The sequence below is a fragment of the Oncorhynchus tshawytscha genome, linkage group LG10 (genome assembly GCF_018296145.1).
Source record: "Oncorhynchus tshawytscha isolate Ot180627B linkage group LG10, Otsh_v2.0, whole genome shotgun sequence".
Taxonomy (NCBI): domain Eukaryota; kingdom Metazoa; phylum Chordata; class Actinopteri; order Salmoniformes; family Salmonidae; genus Oncorhynchus; species Oncorhynchus tshawytscha.
Window position 1 is genome coordinate 9,260,494 of NC_056438.1, and position 20,716 is coordinate 9,281,209.

The 20,716-nt window shown below is 41.2% G+C and overlaps 2 protein-coding genes across 4 annotated transcripts in view; both read left to right on the forward strand.

The window, feature by feature from the left end:
- The first annotated feature begins 105 nt into the window (after positions 1–105).
- The window catches only part of LOC112259705 (zinc finger protein 182-like), an 80,199-nt gene continuing 59,588 nt past the window's right edge, over positions 106–20,716 (forward strand). The window contains exons 1-2 of one of the 3 annotated variants that reach the window (XM_042329428.1): positions 106–407; positions 2,650–2,681. In XM_042329428.1, coding sequence (XP_042185362.1) covers positions 242–407; positions 2,650–2,681 — 198 coding nt within the window. In that variant the 5' untranslated portion in view covers positions 106–241. The other 2 variants (XM_024434329.2, XM_042329429.1) reach the window with 2 other exon arrangements.
- On the forward strand, positions 12,948–15,241 carry LOC112259701 (zinc finger protein 250-like). Its single transcript, XM_024434324.2, has 2 exons — positions 12,948–13,257; positions 13,589–15,241. Exons 1-2 carry the CDS (start codon positions 13,092–13,094, stop codon positions 14,686–14,688), a joined length of 1,266 nt encoding a protein of 421 aa, XP_024290092.1. The 5' UTR covers positions 12,948–13,091; the 3' UTR covers positions 14,689–15,241.

The window sequence follows — 20,716 nt, forward strand, 5'->3', positions numbered from 1 at the left end:
TGTTTCCCTTTCCTACTGGCATGTAGGCTGCCTTGCAGTTGTATACTCCCATCCAGCTGGTGGCGCTGTTGTGTGTTTCTGGGTTCGTCAACAACTAGAACGACGGATAAACAAAAAATTAAGATATTCCTTGACTAGAACACGGAAGTAGGATTGGAAAAGACTTTGCATTCATTGTGTGGAATAAAGAAAGACATACCGACTGAACGAAATAGACTATCCAACTCTCATTCGACTGAAAATGTCTAAACTACAGTTGCTGCGTGCGTTTTTAAATGAGCGTTTAACGGCGGCTGCTGTGGAGATTTTCGGTGCAGTTGAGAAAACGGTAGGAGAGTACCAGGAGGAGAATGATCGGCTACGGAGACTGCTGCGGAGGACACCGGAGATAAAACTATGTGGAATAGGTACGTATGTAGCTCTACTGATAGCTATCTATAGTTATAATTTATTGATACATTTAACTGACCACCAGTTGATCCATTTTAAGAAGTTGATTTTTAAATTTGCCGCGCATGGATAAAAACCTTGCGTCATAAAAACCAGGAAGTGATTTGAATGTAACTTTAAAGGGCTGAAGATGGCGGTATGAGAGGTTAATATTTCTAGCTGACGAACAATTTTAGGGTTTTCTCACAAAGTTTATAGTTTTAGACTGCAGTTGCAAAAAATAAATAAAAAAATCACAAAAAAATAGATAACCATACAATGTAGCTGTTTTAAATAATTTTGTAATTAATCAAACCATTGAAATATAATTTTGATGATTTCCAACGAACAAGCTAGCTAACGAAAAGTTTCAGCTTGTGTAGTTAAGTTAGCCTGCTAACGTCTTCATAGCTAGTAGCATGGAATCAGGACATGACCAAACTGTTGCTGTGATAATGGATGTTGAAACTATGTCGCTATTTTAAAAGGCAACTTTAAGGGTCATATATTGAGTCATGAAGCAGATAATACAGGGAGATGGATTATGCTATTGTTAGATGTCAACCACGTTCAATTCATTGTTGTAAATACTTATGCTTCCAATAACAAGTCAAGTAACTATTTTATTTAGAGACATTGAGAGGAAAATAAGTTAAATTATGTCTAAATTTCCATTGGCCAAAGTAATATGGGGTGGAGATTTTAATACAGTATTACATGATAATCTAGATAGATGGCCTCCTAAGGATAGCAATTCTGTTTGTAAGATAAGGAATATATGTCTAAGGTTAGGTGGTCTAGATATTAGGAGACATAAAAACCCAGATAAATCTTTGGTACTCCATGGAAACATAATCTTATCTATACAATCCCGTAATGATTTCTGGCTGATATCTGAAGATATGGCTGACAGGGTTGATACAGTGTCGATTGAACCATCTATTTTAACAGACCACAAAGGGATATCAATAAAGGTTTGTCAACAAAAAAAAGTTAGTAAAGGTTACTGGAAAATGAATGAGACTTTACTAGAGAATTGATTATTTAAGAAGGATGTAGCAGGAATGATTGGTAAATACTGGAATTGTGCCTGTGTTATGAATGTGTTTGGAAGTTACTGGGAGCTAATTTGATATAAGGCTTTTGGCTATTTCAATGGGGAAAGAAATTGCTCGTGCCAAGAGAGAAAGAATATGACATAAAGGGAATAGTGGATTAACTTAAAAACTGAACTAACTAATCAGGAATTACTGGAGCTGTCATTGCAAATGCAGTTAGACTGTATCTACGAGGAAAAGGCCCGGGGAGTGTTAGTAAGATCAAGACAAATTGCTGGGAGAGAAAATTTAATTTAGAAAAAAGTGCAGGCGAAAAGACTTCCATATGTAAATTAATGATTAAAAGTACTCCCAATGAAAATCCAAAAGAAATCTCTCAGCATGTTGCCCAGTTTTATCAGAAGCTGTATACATCAGCCCAGTCAACTTCCAATATGGATCCTTTGTTAGACAATGTCGCAAACATTGCTAAGAAGGTAGATAATGATTTCAGGGATTTTTGTGATGAATTAACTGAAATTGAGATACAGTGCCTTGCGAAAGTATTCGGCCTCCTTGAACTTTGCGACCTTTTGCCACATTTCAGGCTTCAAACATGTACTATTTTATGTACTATTTAATGGTTTTGAGATGATTTATTTCAGAAATTCTGACATCGATAAAGATGTAGTATATTTAATTCAACTGCTAATGATACTAGGTCAATTTCATATTTGCAAATGGTCTAATTCAAAACCTAACTTTTTTCCCTTTATAAATTAATTTAAACATTATGGCACTACTTTAACTAAAATGAAAAACAAAAAGGCAATTAAAACTTGTATTATTAATTAATATGATTTGTTTGTTTAGGATTCCTGGCAATGTAAATAGTTTGTTTGCATGTGACTAATCCTCTTTTGTTTGTTGATATTTGTTTAATAAAATGTTTTAAATTAATGTTATGTTTTAATAAGAAAATGGAAAAACATTACTAATAAATAGCTTCTTCTCTACAATCATTGAGAAGTAATTGAACATAGATTATAGCTTTCAGGTATTGATTTGGAATTATAGTTTCCATAGTCTTGAATTTACTGGTTTATAAATTCAAGTTGACCACAACCCTGATATCTAAAGTCTCTATATAGGTAACCTCTGCTCCTCCTCTCCTTCCCTCCAGACTCCCTGCAGCTCTCTGTCTCTGAAAAGGAGGTTCCCCCTGAGCAGCAGCACTGTGAGCAGGAGTGGAGCCCCAGTCTGGGGCAGAAGGACCCAGAGACCACACAGATTGAAGAGGAACAGGAGGAATTTAGGACCAATCAGGGGGAAGAGCAGCTTCAAGGGGTTGAGCCTGATATCATAAAGTTTATATTCACTCCTTTCTGTGTGAAAAGTGAATGTGATCTGGAGGACCCACTTTGGGATCTGAAACATTTTGGCACTGTGACCCATCTAAAGGGTCTGGACATTCCCTGTGACCCTCCAGATAATCAAAACAATGCTTTCATCCTCAGTTCAGCCATAAGCAGTGACCCAGTAGGACTTGACAGCAGCCCACCAATGGATCTCAACTCACCATTGGAGAAACACTGTTCCAAACCCAGCAACACGTCTAGAAGAACTCACCACTGCCATGACTGTGGAGAAACGTTTGCTCTGAAATCTGACCTGCAGAGGCATGTGACTCTCCCCAAGAAGAGACTCAGTGAATGCTGCTTCTGCAAGAAACGCTACAACTCCACCTGTAAACTGAAGGCCCATGTCCGACTCATGTCCGACTCTGGTGGTAAACCCTGCACATGCCCTGTTTGTGGAAAGACCTTCAAATACAAAGGAGATCTGTCCAAGCACATGAGTATTCACACAGGAGAGAAATCCTTTACATGTGTGCACTGTGGGAAGAGCTTCAATCGCAAGGAGCATCTAACCAGGCATAAACTGACTCACACAGGAGAGAAACCATTTAGCTGTGGTGACTGTGGGAAGAGCTTCAATCGCAAGGAGCATCTAACCATGCATAAACGGACTCACACAAGAGAGAAACCTTTTATCTGTGGTGACTGTGGGAAGAGCTTCACGCAGAAGATTAACCTGCTGACTCATGTCAAAAACATCCACAAGAAAACAGGATGAAAACTGAAAGGGAAAAAAATTACATTAGAACTAAGATCTTCTGTCAAAAGATGGGAATAAAAAAGCAGGATGTGAGCAGAGCAACTTCCTGTTGCTCTCAGATAATTGGATGTGAGAAAGTTATGTAAACATTTTTCTGAAATTAAGTTTGATTTGAATGATGAGGTAATGATCAAACACTACTGTAGGAAAATCACAGCTCTGCTGTTCAGTGTCGATATTTTCACGTCATTATAAGAGGAATTCTTGATCGTTTGTTTTGGAATGTCTCCCAGGGTGATGACAGGCGAATGCCTGAATGAGTGTGCAAAGCTGTCATCAAAGGAAAAGGGTGGCTACTTTGAAGAATCTCAAATATAAAACATATTTAGATTTATTTAACACTTCTTAGGTTACGACATGATTCCATATGAGTCATTTCATAGTTTGTCTTCTATCATACCGGCTGGGCCGGTAACTGAAAGGTTGCTAGTTCAAATCCCCGGGCTGACAAGGTACAAATCTGCCGTTCTGCCCCTGAACAAGGCAGTTAACCCACTGTTCCTAGGCTTTCATAAGAATTTGTTCTTAAATGACTTGCCTAGTTAAATAAAATAAAAATATTACCACTGGTCTGTAGCGTGTAGTAGAACTCCGTCCACCAGGGGGCACTGTGTTTTAAAAACTATAGATTAACATGACACAAACAGAAGAAGAAAATTCAGTTTTGTTTTGCGTTGTCACTCTAGTTACAACAATAACAAAGTCAACATTGGCTAATATCGTAAAAATAAACGAGAACCAAAATGGCTTTTTTTGGTCTTAATTTAAAATTAGGATTAGGCAATAGGTTAACGGTGGGGTTAGGGTTATGTTTAAAAATTGGAATTTAAGAAGAGAAATTGTAGGAACGGGTGTGGTAACTTTGTGGCTTTGGTAACTAATGAGCGACAACCTTTGTTTTTCTTTCTACTAGCTTCTCTAGGCATAAAGTCAGGTTCCACAGCCACAAAGTCAAAATTAGTTTTTTAGTCTTCATTTACGGTTAGGCATAAGGTTAGCAGTGTGGTTAAAGGGATAGTTCACCCAAATAAACAAATAACAAATTGGTTTCCTTACCCTGTAACTTGTCTATGGACAAGGGTATGACAACAAACCATGCTTTGGTTTATTTTCCCTGGGACCGTTTCCACATGCTAATGTTTTAGCATTTTTGGCACAAATCCCAATTCAATTCATGGGACCGATATTAGCATTTTTCGCACATCATGTCCAAATCATCTGAAAGTATCTAAAATTGATTTTGAAGTTTAACAAAAGTCACTTATAGATGTTAGAATACAACATGACTTGCGAGAAATGCCAGTATTGCTCCCAGTGCCAATATTATGCGTTATTTATTGCGTAGGCTGTGAGGGCATTTTCTGTTTAACCTTACTAATGCTTGTGTACTAAAATATTGTTCTTTAAGACTAGGCATTGTGCTTGAGATAGTTCCTTTTAACAAACTCCTATGAGATAGTAAAGTGTGTGTGCATAAGTTGAGGTCTGTTTTAACTGTTCTGTGGGTGTGTAGAATGACCCCATGATGTCTGGGGAAACTGACTGGTTCCTCTTAGCTTAACTGGAGACAGAGTAAAGGTTATATCTTACTCACCAGTGATAAAGCTGTTGTTCTGTTTTTCTGTTGTTCTGTTCTGTTTTTCTGTTTGGAGCCTGTTTCTGGGCAAAAGGTGTGTGTGTGTGACCGTGTGTGACCGTGTGTGACCGTGTGTGACCGTGTGTGACCGTGTGTGACCGTGTGTGACCGTGTGTGTGTGACCAATTGGACCATACATCATCTGGGTTCACGGTCAAAGGCGCTTGCTCGCCCAACTTTGGGGAACCATTGAGTACTGTTAGAGGAAGTATGTCTGGAGTGACTTCCTGTCACTTTGGGTGCCTATTGTCCTCACTCAGTTGTGACGGACTGAGACAACCTCTCTATTATAGTCTGTACCCTGTAACCTAGTTTCGTGTCTCTCCACATACATAAGGTCACGTGTTTTTTTTTGCGGGGGCTCTCACTCTGTTCACTCTGTTTGTGATACAACCAGCTTCCTTATTGCAATACGTTTTTAATAAAAGTAACACCTTGATTTAATTATTGACTTTGCCTCTCCTCATTATTAGTAAAGAAAGGTAGAATTTCCACCACAGCGTAACGATGGTGACAGGTGTGTGTAATAATAAGCGGACGGGTGACCTCGAGCGCCGGAGAGGGAGTATACGTGGCAGATGTGGAGTCTCTCCCTGCTCAAGTGCAGTTAGGATATGATACATTGCCTTTGGGAAGTATTCGGACCACTTGACTTTTTCCACATTTTGTTACTTTACAGCCTTTCCTGAACAATCTACACACAATACCCCGTAATGACATCACAATACCCCGTAATGACAAAGCGAAAACAGTTTTTTTTTTAAACATTTTCGCAAATCTATTTTTTTTTTTTTAAGTAAAAAAAAAAAAAAAATGAAATACCTTATTGTGTGCACACATATTGCTATGAGACTAAAAATTGAGCTCAGGTGCTTCCTGTCTCCATTGAGCATCCGGGAAAGGATCGAAAGCCGTATGTCCTCCGAAACACGACCCCGCCAGCCGCACCAATGTGTCGGAGGAACCACCTGGCAACCGTGTCAGCGTGCATGCGCTCGGGCCGCCACAGGAGTTACTAGAGTGTGATGGTACAAGGACATCCCAGCCAGCCAAACCCTCTCCTAACGTTGTCCAGGACGACGTTAGGCCGATTGTGTGCTGCCTCATGGGTCTCCCGGTCACGGCCGGCTGCGACACAGCCTGGAATCGGGGCGAAGTTTCACCTTCCAACAGGACAATATCATAAGCACACAGTCAAGACAATGCAGGAGTTGTCCTTGTGTGGCCCAGACTTGAACCCAATCTAACATATCTGGAGAGGCCTGAAAATAGCTGTGCAGCGACACTCCCCATCCAACCTGACAGAGCTTGAGAGGATCTGCAAAGAAGAATGGGAGAAATTCCCTAAATACAGGTGTGCCAAGCTTGTAGCATCATACCCAAGAAGACTCGAGGCTGTAATCGCTGCCAAAGGTGCTTCAACAAAGTACTGAATAAAGGGTCTGAGTACTTATGTGAGTGTGATATTTCAGTTTTGTATTTTTAATCAATTTAAAAATATATATTTGTCATTATGTGTAGATTGATGCGGGGGGGGGGGACAATTTAATCAATTTTAGAACAAAGGCTGTAACGTAACAAAATGTGGATAAAGTCAACGAGTCTGAATACTTTCCGAAGGCACTGTAAACTACAGAGTCGGAGCGTATATCCCAAGATCAATGCAGGTATCACTCAAAGCTTTTGGTGGTGTTTTCAAGTGTTTGCAGAAGGGAGAAACCGAGATGTCCAAGGTGTGGAAAAGATCCTATCCCGAGTTATATAAGTGATGAAAACGTTGAAGTGTTGCAAAAAAAGATAACGAGGTGACCCAAAGTCATGGTTGTCCAACTTTTTAAAAGGGTTGAGGGTTTAAATGGTGCTCCTGAAGAGTCCATGTAGGTGGATAGGCCATCACCGCAGGCTGCAGAGGTTGCCTTTCACCAGCAGGACCCTGATATTTGAAAGGTTAAGAAGGTGGACTTTGTAGCCTTTATCACTGGTAATTAATGGAACTGCCAAGGTGGAGAGAAGGTGGACCTTGTAGCCTTTATAGCTGTGGTAATTAATGGAACTGCCAAGGTGGAGAGAAGGTGGACCTTGTAGCCTTTATAGCTGTGGTAATTAATGGAACTGCCAAGGTGGAGAGAAGGTGGACTTTGTGGCCTTTATAGCTGTGGTAATTAATGCAACTGCCAAGGTGGAGAGAAGGTGGACTTTGTAGCCTTTATAGCTGTGGTAATTAATGGAACTGCCAAGGTGGAGAGAAGGTGGACTTTGTAGCCTTTATAGCTGTGGTAATTAATGGAACTGCCAAGGTGGAGAGAAGGTGGACTTTGTAGCCTTTATAGCTGTGGTAATTAATGGAACTGCCAAGGTGGAGAGAAGGTGTACTTTGTAGCCTTTATAGCTGTGGTAATTAATGGAACTGCAAAGGTGGAGAGAAGGTCCAGGAAAATAGATATTGTTATTGTGGATGTCGTCACAAGCTGTACCACCCTCTCAGACCCTAGAGAAGGGAGATATGAAGGATGAAGTGGGAGGTTTTTTGTTTGTCATTTTACTCTTTTTTTTTTATTTTGTTGGATTATAAATTTGTTTCCCTATCACGTATGGATTAGATATTTAACAACAACGAAAAATTCAACCTGCCCAGTTGGTGGCGGCAATACACCTTGTTGGGTTGTAGTCTGCCATAAAACCCACAGAATACATTTTTTATTTTATTTTTTAAATCACCTTTCCACGTGAAAGAACGCCTGGGCTGCGGTTCCAATACAAAAGCAATCACTTTTAACTTGTGGTTCGTTAAGTTTTGTTTCAGAAAGCCATGTTCTTGGCACAAGCGCTCTAGCCAACGGCTTGCAGATACAGTGCGTGTCATTGGTACCTGGTACCACCTGTCACCAGAGGGCAGCAGAGACCATCCTAGAGACATTAGTGACACTCGGGTATGTCCTATTATTCATTATGATTTCCCTGTTAAAAGAGGTGTGTTTCTGGTTTCCTTTGCAGAAGCTTGAATTGTTTACCGGGTGTATTTGTTTCCTGAGTGAGTTTTCGAGACTTAGTGTTTGTTGTTTTTCCTGTGTTACTGTAATCCTTCGGCTACCGTTCTCAGCAAACTATAATATTTATCCTTAACCACTGATTCCTCGTCTGGTCTTTTCTCTGTACCTGGGTCCAACCTCACCACGTCACAGCAAGCTTCTGCCTCAAGCATGCACCCGGTAGAGATCACCCAGATTGTAACCCACCAAGGAGCACTGCTGGGGCGGCAGCAAGAACAACTCTCCCAAATATCAGAGACCCTCCGGGCACTTACCGACTCCCTCCAACCACAGTCCAACCTCAACCCAGGAGGAGCCAATACCCAAGTCTCATCACCCAGTGCTATAGGCTTTGCCGTAGTTCCTCCAGGGTACCTGCACCGGGAACCCAAGATCCCAGCCCCCGAGCGGTATGACTGCCACCCGGAAGGATGCAACGGGTTCCTCACTCAGTGCTCGAGCTACAGTCCTCCTCGTTCCACACCGATCGGGCCATGATCACCTACAGTATCTTTCAACTCTCGGGCAAGGCCCTGGCTTGGGCAACGGCGGTGTGGGACCAGCAGCCACCATCCTGCAGCTCCATTTTAGCCTTCACTGCGACGAGTATTCGACCACCCAGTCGGCAAACGAGAAGCGGTGGACTCTGTGGCCCCAGATAATTTCATTGATCAAGACAGATAATTACAAATCCCCTGCGTGAAACTGATGACTGATGACGACTGATGTCGTTATCATGGCGTCCCTACTAGTCCTGACACAGTTTCCTATTCAGAAATCTTGCTCTGATAAATGTGCTGTCCCTACGTTAGTAGGGATTTATTTGTTTATTTATTTTAGTGGTACAGAACTAGGCAAACCATGATTGATCGCACACTCCAGAACAGTAGGTGGTGGCATGGACATTGAACGTTTGTTTGTGGACCGCCAATCAACCATAGAAGAAGAAGAAGAAGATTTACACCTGTCAACATGGAGGTAGATTCTATATAGTTTACACCTGTCACACATTGGATAAACATGGAGGTAGATTCTATATAGTTTACACCTGTCACACATTGGAGAAACATGGAGGTAGATTCTATATAGTTTTCACCTGTCACACATTGGAGAAACATGGAGGTAGATTCTATATAGTTTACACCTGTCACACATTGGAGAAACATGGAGGTAGATTCTATATAGTTTACACCTGTCACACATTGGAGAAACATGGAGGTAGATTCTATATAGTTTACACCTGTCACACATTGGGGAAGCATGGAGGTAAATTCTATATAGTTTACACCTGTCACACATTGGAGAAACATGGAGGTAGATTCTATATAGTTTACACCTGTCACACATTGGAGAAACATGGAGGTAGATTCTATATAGTTTACACCTGTCACACATTGGAGAAACATGGAGGTAGATTCTATATAGTTTACACCTGTCACACATTGGAGAAACATGGAGGTAGATTCTATATAGTTTACACCTGTCACACATTGGAGAAACATGGAGGTAGATTCTATATAGTTTACACCTGTCACACATTGAGGAAACATGGAGGTAGATTCTATATAGTTTACACCTGTCACACATTGGAGAAACATGGAGGTAGATTCTATATAGTTTACACCTGTCACACATTGGAGAAACATGGAGGTAGATTCTATATAGTTTACACCTGTCACACATTGGAGAAACATGGAGGTAGATTCTATATAGTTTTGTTTTGGAGTAATTTTTATTTAGCCTTTATTTAACTAGGCAAGTCAGTTAAGAAGAAATTCTTATTTACAATGACGGTCTAAAAAATATATATATATACATATATATATATAATATAAAACATAAATATAGGATAAAACACACATCATGACAAGAGAGACAACACAACACTACATAAAGAGAGACCTAAGACAACAACACAGCATGGTAGCAACAAAACATGACAACAACATGGTAGCAGCACAAAACATGGTACAAACATTATTGGACACAGACAACAGCACAAAGGGCAAGAAGGTAGAGACAACAATACATCACACAAAGCAGCCACAACTGTCAGTAAGAGTGTCCATGTCTGTGCATGACCCTGCATTGTATCAATTGATACCTGGTGGCATTGATGGAACAAAAGTGAATTCTAGACAGGGCTTCTCCCCAGATATCATCCAAGATTGCAGTATTCAACTCTTCACCCCAGGTCTCCTTGAGAAGACTAGTATGGACAAAGAAAAAGGATACAAACTGAAAGACTAAGGCCTAGATTCAATCAGATCGAGCTTTAACCAGCGATAGGCAAAACCTGCAAAGCTGAAGTTTTGGCGGTGTCGAAGGTGTAACTGTTGGGGCTGTCAAAGCAGTGATCATCTTCTCTTGATCATTGTCACGAAACCCTATCCGTTAAAGCTTACAGGTCATGCTTCCCATTCGAAACAGTATATTGTGTTTTTTTGTGACATTTTAGTGTTCGGCTGTTTGAGGAAACAACATTATTTTCTTGAGGTTAGTCGATAGTTTGGTAGCTGAAGTCTATGCCCCTTTGTCAGTAATTGGTCAACAGTAGGGATTCTTGAACAAAGTGTTTGGCATGAAAACAAGTATTTTCTCGTTGAATGACAATCTTTCACTTGAGAAACACTGCACCAAACATCTTAGTAAGACGTTAAAAATGCGCGACTAAGATCTCCTTGGCAAAAATGTCAATTTATTACAAATTTCTTGATTTATCTATTTTGAGGAAGTGTTTATTGGCTATTTGTTGCTACGGCATCTCAAGAGGGGCAAATTGTAATAATGCCGCTTGACTTTTTGATTTTCAACCGAAGAAGGTGTTAAGGGCACAGATGTTCGCTTTCTCCTAGTCGAGTTCTGCTCGGAGCAAACCGAACCTCGTATATGAACACATTAAGCTAAAAGCAGTTGCACCTCCAACACCGATGCGGATGTCAGATCTGATTGAATAGAGCTGTTGGGAGGGCGCTGTAACAGGTCATTAAAGGATACAAACTGGGAGACTAGGTGTGTTGAGTAACTGGGAGACTAGGTGTGTTGAGTAACTGGGAGACTAGGTGTGTTGAGTAACTGGGAGACTAGGTGTGTTGAGTAACTGGGAGACTAGGTGTGTTGAGTAACTGGGAGACTAGGTGTGTTGAGTAACTGGGAGACTAGGTGTGTTGAGTTGGGAGGGTGCTGTAACAGGTCATTAAATGAATGTTGCACAGGGAGGGTGCTGTAACAGGTTCTAAAAATGAATGTTGCACAGGGAGGATTTCAAAGTTTTAAATGTTTTCCCTTTGATACAGTGTCTGACTTGTAAATAGCAGAACCATTTGGAATTCGAGAGTTCAAATGTGTTCTTTTACTGGTTACATGATGCAAATTGCTTCTCTATGTCTAGGTCTTACAGTTGTGGCCTGCCAATTCTCACTCCATTCAACAAACACTTTATCAGACCGAGGTGGAACAAAAGGACGATTGAAACATATTGGAGTGTATACAGAGGTATCGGTCACCTCATAAACATGTTTCATCTGGTTTAGAATTCTGAATGAATTTTTGGGCAATCTGCTTTGGAGAAAAGCATAGCTGGAAGAGAGGAATTTGTTGTGAACCTGACTTCCATATTTAGCCACAGGGGGAGTCAGGATAACAAATCAGGGAAACGCAACAATTTTGTGTCCTTAAATTTAGAGTTGTTTTTATTGTAACTGTTTCCCCACATGTAGTTATCCATTTCCATCCCTGTTCTGTAATAAAACACCAAGTTGTTGATACATTTCAAATATGCTTTCAAGAAAACCTTGCCTTGCATTTGTCCAACAGTATTTATCATCACCGGTCCTACCGGTCATTGACTACGGCGACAATGTCTACGTTAATGGAGCTGCCAAATACACTGAAACCATTAGATGCCGTTTATCACAGAGCACTACACTTTATTACGGGCGACAGGTTCAGTTCACATCACTGCATTCTGTATCAGAGAGTAGGTTGGCCCTCCTTGCAGTCTCGTAGATCGATGCATTGCTTTTTTTTAAACAAAACCTCCCACAATACCGAACATCATTAATAACTTTTTAGAAGTACAAGTTACCAAGGATGGCTAACTCTGTAAATTCCTTGGTTCTCTACAGTTAGGTAAATCAGCTTTTGAGTTTTTTTTTTTGCAACTTACTTGCGGAATAATCTCAAACTCTCAAAGGTGATGATTTGGTACCTCTAGGGCATTTCGGATGCTGATTGAGGACATTTTGTAGTATGTGTTTGTTTTCTGTGACTGTGTTTTGTATCTCTGCTTTGCTTTTCATCTTGTATTAATGTAATTTGTAATTACAGGGTTTAGTCTCAGTGTGACTCTGTGTTCAAATAAAGGGTAAATACAAATGTTGACCTAATGCTCCTTATTCATGACATTGAATGAATCCTGTATAAAATTATGATATTACAGTCGACTCCTGCTTAATAATTGTCCATCCCAGATCATCCTTTACTTATGATAACCACTGTTTGTCTACATGTAGTTATTGTTTCCCTTTCCTACTGGCATGTAGGCTGCCTTGCACAGTAGTAAACTCCCATCCAGCTGGCGGCGCTGTTGTGTGCTTCCGGGTTCGCCACAGTTTCCGGGTTCGCCACAGTTAGAAAATAGGTATTTTCTGAAATTTCCTTAACTAGAACACGGAAGTAGGATTGGAAACGACTCTGTTTTCATTTTGCATGCATTGCGTGGAGTAACAAAATATCCACTAACTGAACTGAATAAGATACCCGAATCTCATTCGACTGAAAATGTCTAAACTACAGTTGTTGCGTTTGTTTTTGAATGAGCGTTTAACGGCGGCTGCTATGGAGATTTTCGGTGCAGTTGAGAAAACGGTAGGAGAGTACCAGGAGGAGAATGATCGGCTACGGAGACTGCTGGGGATCACACCAGAGATGCAACTATGTAAAATAGGTTCGTATGTAGATACAGAAAGCTAGCTATAGTTCTTTCTACCTTATTGATAAACTGTTTGGGCTAACAGTGATCATCATTACATCAATTTTAAGACTTGTTTTTTTTATTTATTTACCGCGCATGGATAAAAACCAGGAAGTGATTTGGATGTATAATACATGAGAAAACTTTATAAATAAATATTATCTTTATTTATTGAGAAATAGTTTAAAATAGATTCTAGTTTTCCAGTTATTGAGTTGGAATTACAGTTGACCTAATTAAAATGGACCCCAACCCTGATGTCTAAAGTCTAGGTAAACTCTGCCCCTCCTCTCCTTCCCTCCAGACTCCCTGCAGCTCTCTGTCTCTGAAAAGGAGGTTCCCCCTGAGCAGCAGCACTGTGAGCAGGAGTGGAGTCCCAGTTTGGGGCAGGAGGACCCAGAGACCACACTGATTAAAGGGAAACAGAAGGAAGAACAGCTTCAAGGGGTGGAGCCTGATATCATAGAGTTCATATTCACTCCTTCCTGTGTGAAAAGTGAATGTGATCAGGAGCAACCACTTCAGTCCTTGACTCTTCCCCAAACCCAGACTGTGGAGAACAGAGAGAGAGACTCTAAACCAGTGGATCTCAAACCTTTTGGCACTGTGACCCACATTAAGGGTCTCAACATTCCCTGTGACCCTCCAGATAATCAGAACAATGCCTCCAGCCACAGTTCAGCCATAAGCAGCGACCCAGTAGGACATGACAGCAGCCCACTATTGGGTCCCACCCCACCATTAGATCCAAACATGTCAATGGGGGAACGCGGTTCCAAACTCAGCACCACGTCTAGAAAAACTCACCACTGCCATGACTATGGTGAAATGTTTCCTCTGAAAGCTGAACTGCAGAGGCACGGGACTCTTACCAAGAAGAGACTCAGTGAATGTCACTTATCCAATAAACAGTACAACTCCACCTGTAAACCGGAAGCCCATGTCCAACTCTGTCCCATGGAGAAATCCTGCACTTGCCCTATTTGTGGCATGACCATCAAACACAAGGGAGATCTGTCTAGGCACATGGGTATTCACACAGGAGAGAAACCATTTAGCTGTGGTGTCTGTGGGAAAAGCTTCTATCAGAAGGGACACCTTACAGATCATAAGCGGACTCACACAGGAGAGAAACCATTTAGCTGTGGTGACTGTGGGAAAAGCTTCAATTTGAAGGGCAACCTAAGGAAGCATAAACTGACTCACACAGGAGAGAAACCATTTAGCTGTGGAGACTGTGGGAGAAGCTTCAGTCTCAATATGAACTTAACCAGGCATAAACTGACTCACACAGGAGAGAAACCATTTAGCTGTGGTGACTGCGGGAAAAGCTTCACTCAAAAGACTAACCTGCTGATGCATGTGAAAAACATCCACAAGAGAGGAAAGCAGGACAAAAACTGAAAGAAAGAAAATGAGGACAAAGCTGTTCTCAAAAGAATGGGAAAAACAGGCAGTATGTGGACAACACGTTTTAAGTAGGGCTGGTGTATATATATATATATATATATATATATATTTAATGGATGATATTTGAAGGTATTTTATGTTTTTGAATAGTTCAAATTCTACATTTGCTTCATGAGTAGTGCATGACCCTAAGATGGCAACATATACAGTACATCTGTCAAGTTTGGACACACCTAACTCATTCAAGGGTTTTACTTTATTTTCTACCTTGTAAGAGTGTGCAAAGCTGTCATCAAGGCAAAGGGACGCTACTTTGAAGAATCTAAAATATATTTTGGTTTGTTTTAACACTTTTTTGGTTACTACATGATTACTGTATATAAGTGTGTTAGCTAGCACGCACCGATGTAATGGTCACACAAGCTCACTACTGACACAGTTTTCATGCTACAGATTTTACCATCAACCATCAACATCGTTAAGCTCTGCACAACTAACGTTGCTGCTTCCTTTTTAACTACAGATAATAAATAATGCTCAACTGGGACCACTGGCTGGGGGGTGATTTATTTTGGACAAAACACAACGCAAGGAGAGTACGACTGACATCTGTTACATCTCTCAGGGTGATGAGAGAATGGTCTGACTGATGTCATTGATGCATTAAAACATGTATACTTTCTGGGAAATATCTCCCCCAATTCGTCCAAGAGTAATGTTGACCTACTGCTGCTCGTTCATGATGTTGATTTCATATTTTATGGAGTATTGATGTGCAGTCGAGTGTTCTCCACTACAGGTGAAGCCTACCACGGAAGAGTTTTGCTATCTTCCACACCCGCCTTTTAAATCAGCAGTTGTATTGTCGGAGTAGAAAACCATACACACTTCTAAAACGATAAGTAGCGTATTGTTTTTATCTATAAAATGGCTTCCACAACGAATTTAATTTGTTTTGAGTACTTTACACATTTAGTTTGGGATCCAAATCAAATTGTATTTGTCACATGCACGGATACAACGGGTGTCGTCCATACAGTGAACTGCTTACTTACAAGCCTTTAACTAACCAAACGATGCAGTTTTAAGAAGAAAAAAAGTGTTAAAAGTATTTACTAAACGTAAATTGCCTAATGATGTAAGAGTGGAGGACCGTCTCATTTCAAATGAGCGCATTTCCATCCGCTTTCACTCTGCTCGCTGACTCTCATCGATTAACTTTGACCTTTTTCAAAAGGAGGCGAGAGAGGACTGAGGAGGACACAAGAGATTAGCAAATCTAATTGTATAAAAAGTTTTTTTTATTTTAAATTTCATTGTCCGGGAGAATCTCAATTGCGTACTCCTTGTGTCCTCTCACATCTCTTTTCACCTTCTTAAAACCTATTGGATGAGCAAGCCAGAGATCCAGCCTCTATGACATTCTCCTCCAATGAGTGTTGAGAAGGAGGCATAGCTGTGGGAAGTAGTTGTGCTGAGGGTGTTGCACCCCCTGAAAAATCTGAAAAAAATATAGATATAAAAAAAAAAAGTATATTTTTTTGCTCACATATGTAGTGCACTGGGCCTTTACTAGTCCTGTCTTTGCGCACTGATATAGACGTTTTCAGCAAAGGCAACCCCCAAAAATATGCATTATATTATATATATTTTAAGACTAAAACTAGGGATGAAAGCAGATTGAATTTCTTCCCGGTATGGGACCTCCTACACGGTTGCACACGGTTGCACACATAGGAGGTCCCATACAAAAAAGGCTCATATATTTCATTTTTTTATGACTCTAGTCATAGAATTCCATATAGAACCCCTATTAATTCAATAGGATCTCTGTGGGCCTAGTCGTAAAGATTTGTCATTGATTAATGTGTTACCTTTTGTTGCGGCATAAACACAACCAGTTAGGATGTTTTCATCTGATTGCCAAACCATCACTTCAAAGAGCTGCTTTACGAGGCCACACCCCTTTCAAGTTCATCCACACAAAGAGCTGCTTTACGAGGCCACACCCCTTTCAAGTTCATCCACACAGAGCTGCTTTACGAGGCCACACCCCTTTCAAGTTCATCCACACAAAGAGCTGCTTTACGAGGCCACACCCCTTTCAAGTTCATCCACACAAAGAGCTGCTTTACGAGGCCACACCCTTTCAAGTTCATCCACACAAAGAGCTGCTTTGAGGCCACACCCCTTTCAAGTTCCCACACAAAGAGCTGCTTTGAGGCCACACCCCTTTCATCCACACAAAGAGCTGCTTTACGAGGCCACACCCCTTTCAAGTTCATCCACACAAAGAGCTGCTTTACGAGGCCACAGCCCTTTCAAGTTCATCCACACAAAGAGCTGCTTTACGAGGCCACACCCCTTTCAAGTTCATCCACACAAAGAGCTGCTTTACGAGGCCACACCCCTTTCAAGTTCATCCACACGCAGCGTAGGGGAGAGCGAGGTAAGTTGTCACGCGGGTAAACTGTTCATACCTCCAACACTAGAGGCTCCAAAATCAAACGGCTACTTTGTGTGACTACATGTTCTATGGTCAACTTCCTTTTCACATGTTGTAAAGGTCACTCTAATCTGAGGGGAGCACAAGTTAATTTTTCCCCCCCTTCAAAAGTAAAAGATTTACCACTATAAATGTTATGCAATAATATGTAAGGCATGAATGTTCAAAAATTATAATTTTACACTGAGTAGAGGAGACAATAACGTGTATTTTTTGAAACTTCAGCTGCAGTTCTATGTTGAGCTAACCCTGAGATTTAGCCAACATTAGCACACATGTCAGTTTGGGGCAAGTTGTCTCAGTGACCTTGGGGCAAGTCTTCACATGTGACAACTTGCCCCAGTATACATAGACACATAGCTCAAAAAACATTGTGATATTGTGTAATCAGCTTTGACAATAGTATTACATGGTTACAGTAAATTGATTATATATACATATAGTTTAGAGCAACAGACATATCCCTGGACTACACAAGACAGGCTCTGTGTGTGTGTGTGTGTGTGTGTGTGTGTGTGTGTGTGTGTGTGTGTGTGTGTGTGTGTGTGTGTGTGTGTGTGTGTGTGTGTGTGTACTAACACACTGCATGCCTACTGTATGAGACAGTATATCCACACACACTACTTCATACAGCGTCATGAATTTTTAATTTTTTAATTTCACCTTTATTTAACCAGGTAGGCTAGTTGAGAACAAGTTCTCATTTGCAACTGCGACCTGGCCAAGATAAAGCAAAGCAGTTCGACACATACAACAGAGTTACACATGGAATAAACAAACATACAGTAAATAATACAGTAGAAAAAAGTATATATACAGGGTGTGCAAATGAGGTAAGATAAGGCAATAGAATAGGCCATGGTGGCGAGGTAATTACGACATAGCAATTAAACACTGGAGTGATAGATGTGCAGAAGATGAATGTGCAAGTAGAGATACTGGGGTGCAAAGGAGCTAAATAAATAAATACAGTATGGGGATGAGGTAGTTGGATGGGGTATTTACAGATGGGCTATGTACAGCGGCAATGATCTGTGAGCTGCTCTGACAGTTGGAGCTTGAAGTTAGTGAGGGAGATGAGAGTCTCCAGCTTCAGTGATATTTGCAGTTTGTTCCAGTCATTGGCAGCAGAGAACTGGAAGGAAAGGCGGCCAAAGAAGGAATTGGCTTTGGGGGTGACAAGTGAAATATACCTGCTGGAGTGCGTGCTGCGGGAGGGTGTTGCTATGGTGACCAGTGAACTGAGATAAGGCAGGGCTTTACTTGTAGATGCAAAGACTTGTAGATGACCTGAGCCAGTGGGTTTGGCGATGAGTATGAAGCGAGGGCCAGTCAACGAGAGCGTACAGGTCGCAGTGTTGGGTAGTATATGGGGCTTAGGTGACAAAACAGATGGCACTGTGATAGACTGCATCCAATTGGTTGAGTAGAGTGTTGGAGGCTATTTTGTAAATGACATCGCCAAAGTCAAGGATCGGTAGGATAGTCAGTTTTACGAGGGTATGTTTGGCAGCATGAGTGAAGGATGCTTTGTTGCAAAATAGGAAGCCGATTCTAGATTTAATTTTGGATTGGAGATGCTTAATGTGGGTCTGGAAGGAGAGTTTACAGTCTAACCAGACACCTAGGTATTTGTGCTTGTCCACATATTCAGAACCGTCCAGAGTAGTGATGCTGGACGGGCGGGCAGGTGTGGGCAGTGATCGGTTGAAGAGCATGCATTTAGTTTTACTTGTATTTAAGAGCAGTTGGAGGCCACGGAAGGAGTGTTGTATGGTGTTGAAGCTCGTCTGGATGTTAGTTAACACAGTGTCCAAAGAGGGGCCAGAAGTACACAGAATGGTGTTGTCTGCATAGAGGTGGATCAGAGAATCACCAGCAACAAGAGCAACATAATTGATGTATAGAGAGAAGAGAGTCGGCCCGAGAATTGAACCCTGTGGCACCCCCATAGAGACTGCCAGAGGTCCGGACAACAGGCCCTCCGATTTGACACATTGAACTCTATCAGAGAAGTCGTTGGTGAACCAGGCAAGGCAGTCATTTGAGAAACCAAGGCTGTTGAGTCTGCCGATAAGAATGTGGTGGTTGACAGAGTCAAGCCTTGGCCAGGTTGATGAATACGGCTGCACAGTATTGTCTCTTATCGATGGCAGTTATGATATCGTTTAGGACCTTGAGCGTGGCTGAGGTGCACCCATGACCAGCTCGGAAGCCAGATTGCATAGTGGCGAAGGTACGGTGGGATTCGAAATGGTCGGTGATCTGTTAGTTAACTTGGCTTTCGAAGACCTTAGAAAGGCAGGGTAGGATAGATATAGGTCTGTAGAAGTTTGGGTTTAGAGTGTCTCCCCCTTTGAAGAGGGTGCAGGGCAGTTAACCGGGGTAGAGGTAGCCAGGTGGGATTTAATGTGGTGTTATGAATTGCATTGTGGCAACAAGGATAGTAGACAGGGAGGTGGGTATAATAAGCATGTAATTAATATGTAATTGCAATGAGGAAATGTGTTTTTGAAGGAAGGAAGGAAGGAAGGAAGGAAGTAAAGAAAGATGGTTAGAAATGATAAAAGAAAGACAAAATAGCAGGCCACACCACCTGGCATAATGTTAAAGGATGTGAGGCAGGTGAAGTTGCAGAACAACTCAATCAGGAGTACAGCAAAGTTTTTTGACATAAATTACCGTACTCTTGACTCGCTATTGTCATAAGGTTACCAGAAAAGAAGTTGAAAGTCAGACAGCCACGCCAACAACAGTGGTTGGCTATACAAAGCCACGGCAGGTTTTTCAACCTGATTTGGAGATGCAGCTTGTTCAGTATATTAATAGGTCAGCTGACATTTATTTTGGTCTGTTGCCAAGTGAGGTCAGAAGACTTGCCTACCAGTTTTCTGTGGCACACCAGCTGAAGTTTGTGCAAATGGGGGCAGAAAAAGGCCAGCTTGGAGGGGTTTACAGGGTTCTTAAAGAGTTAATGCTTTCTTCGACAATGTAGCAGAAGTGCTACAGAGATATCACTTTGGACCAGGAGACATATGGAATGTACATACACCTGACAAAGTGGTGGGCAGATGTGGATTCAAACAAGTAGGGTCACTGACCTCCGCTGAAAGGGGAACCCGTCGTCACACTGGCCTGTGCCGTCTCAGCCACAGGGAATAGTATACCTCCATATTTTATATTCAAATCAAATCCAATTTTATTGGTCACATACACATGGTTAGCAGATGTTATTGGTCACATACACATGGTTAGCAGATGTTAATGCGAGTGTAGCGAAATGCTTGTGCTTCTAGTTCCGACCCTGCGGTAATATCTAACAAGTAATCCAGCAATTTCACAACAGCTACCTTATACACACAAGTGTAAAGGAATGAATAAGAATATGTACATAGAAATATATGGATGAGCGATGACCGAACGGCATAGGCAGAATGCAGTAGATGGTATAGAGTACAGTATATGCATATGAGATGAGTAATGTAGGGTGTGTAAATATTATATAAAGTGGCATTG

Excerpts from the sequence above, each read along its gene's own strand:
- LOC112259701 (XM_024434324.2), top strand. The coding sequence starts at position 13,092 with ATGTCTAAACTACAGTTGTTGCGTTTGTTTTTGAATGAGCGTTTAACG. Across the intron at positions 13,258-13,588 it reads GATGCAACTATGTAAAATAG|ACTCCCTGCAGCTCTCTGTC; the intron begins GTTCGTATGTAG and ends CCTTCCCTCCAG.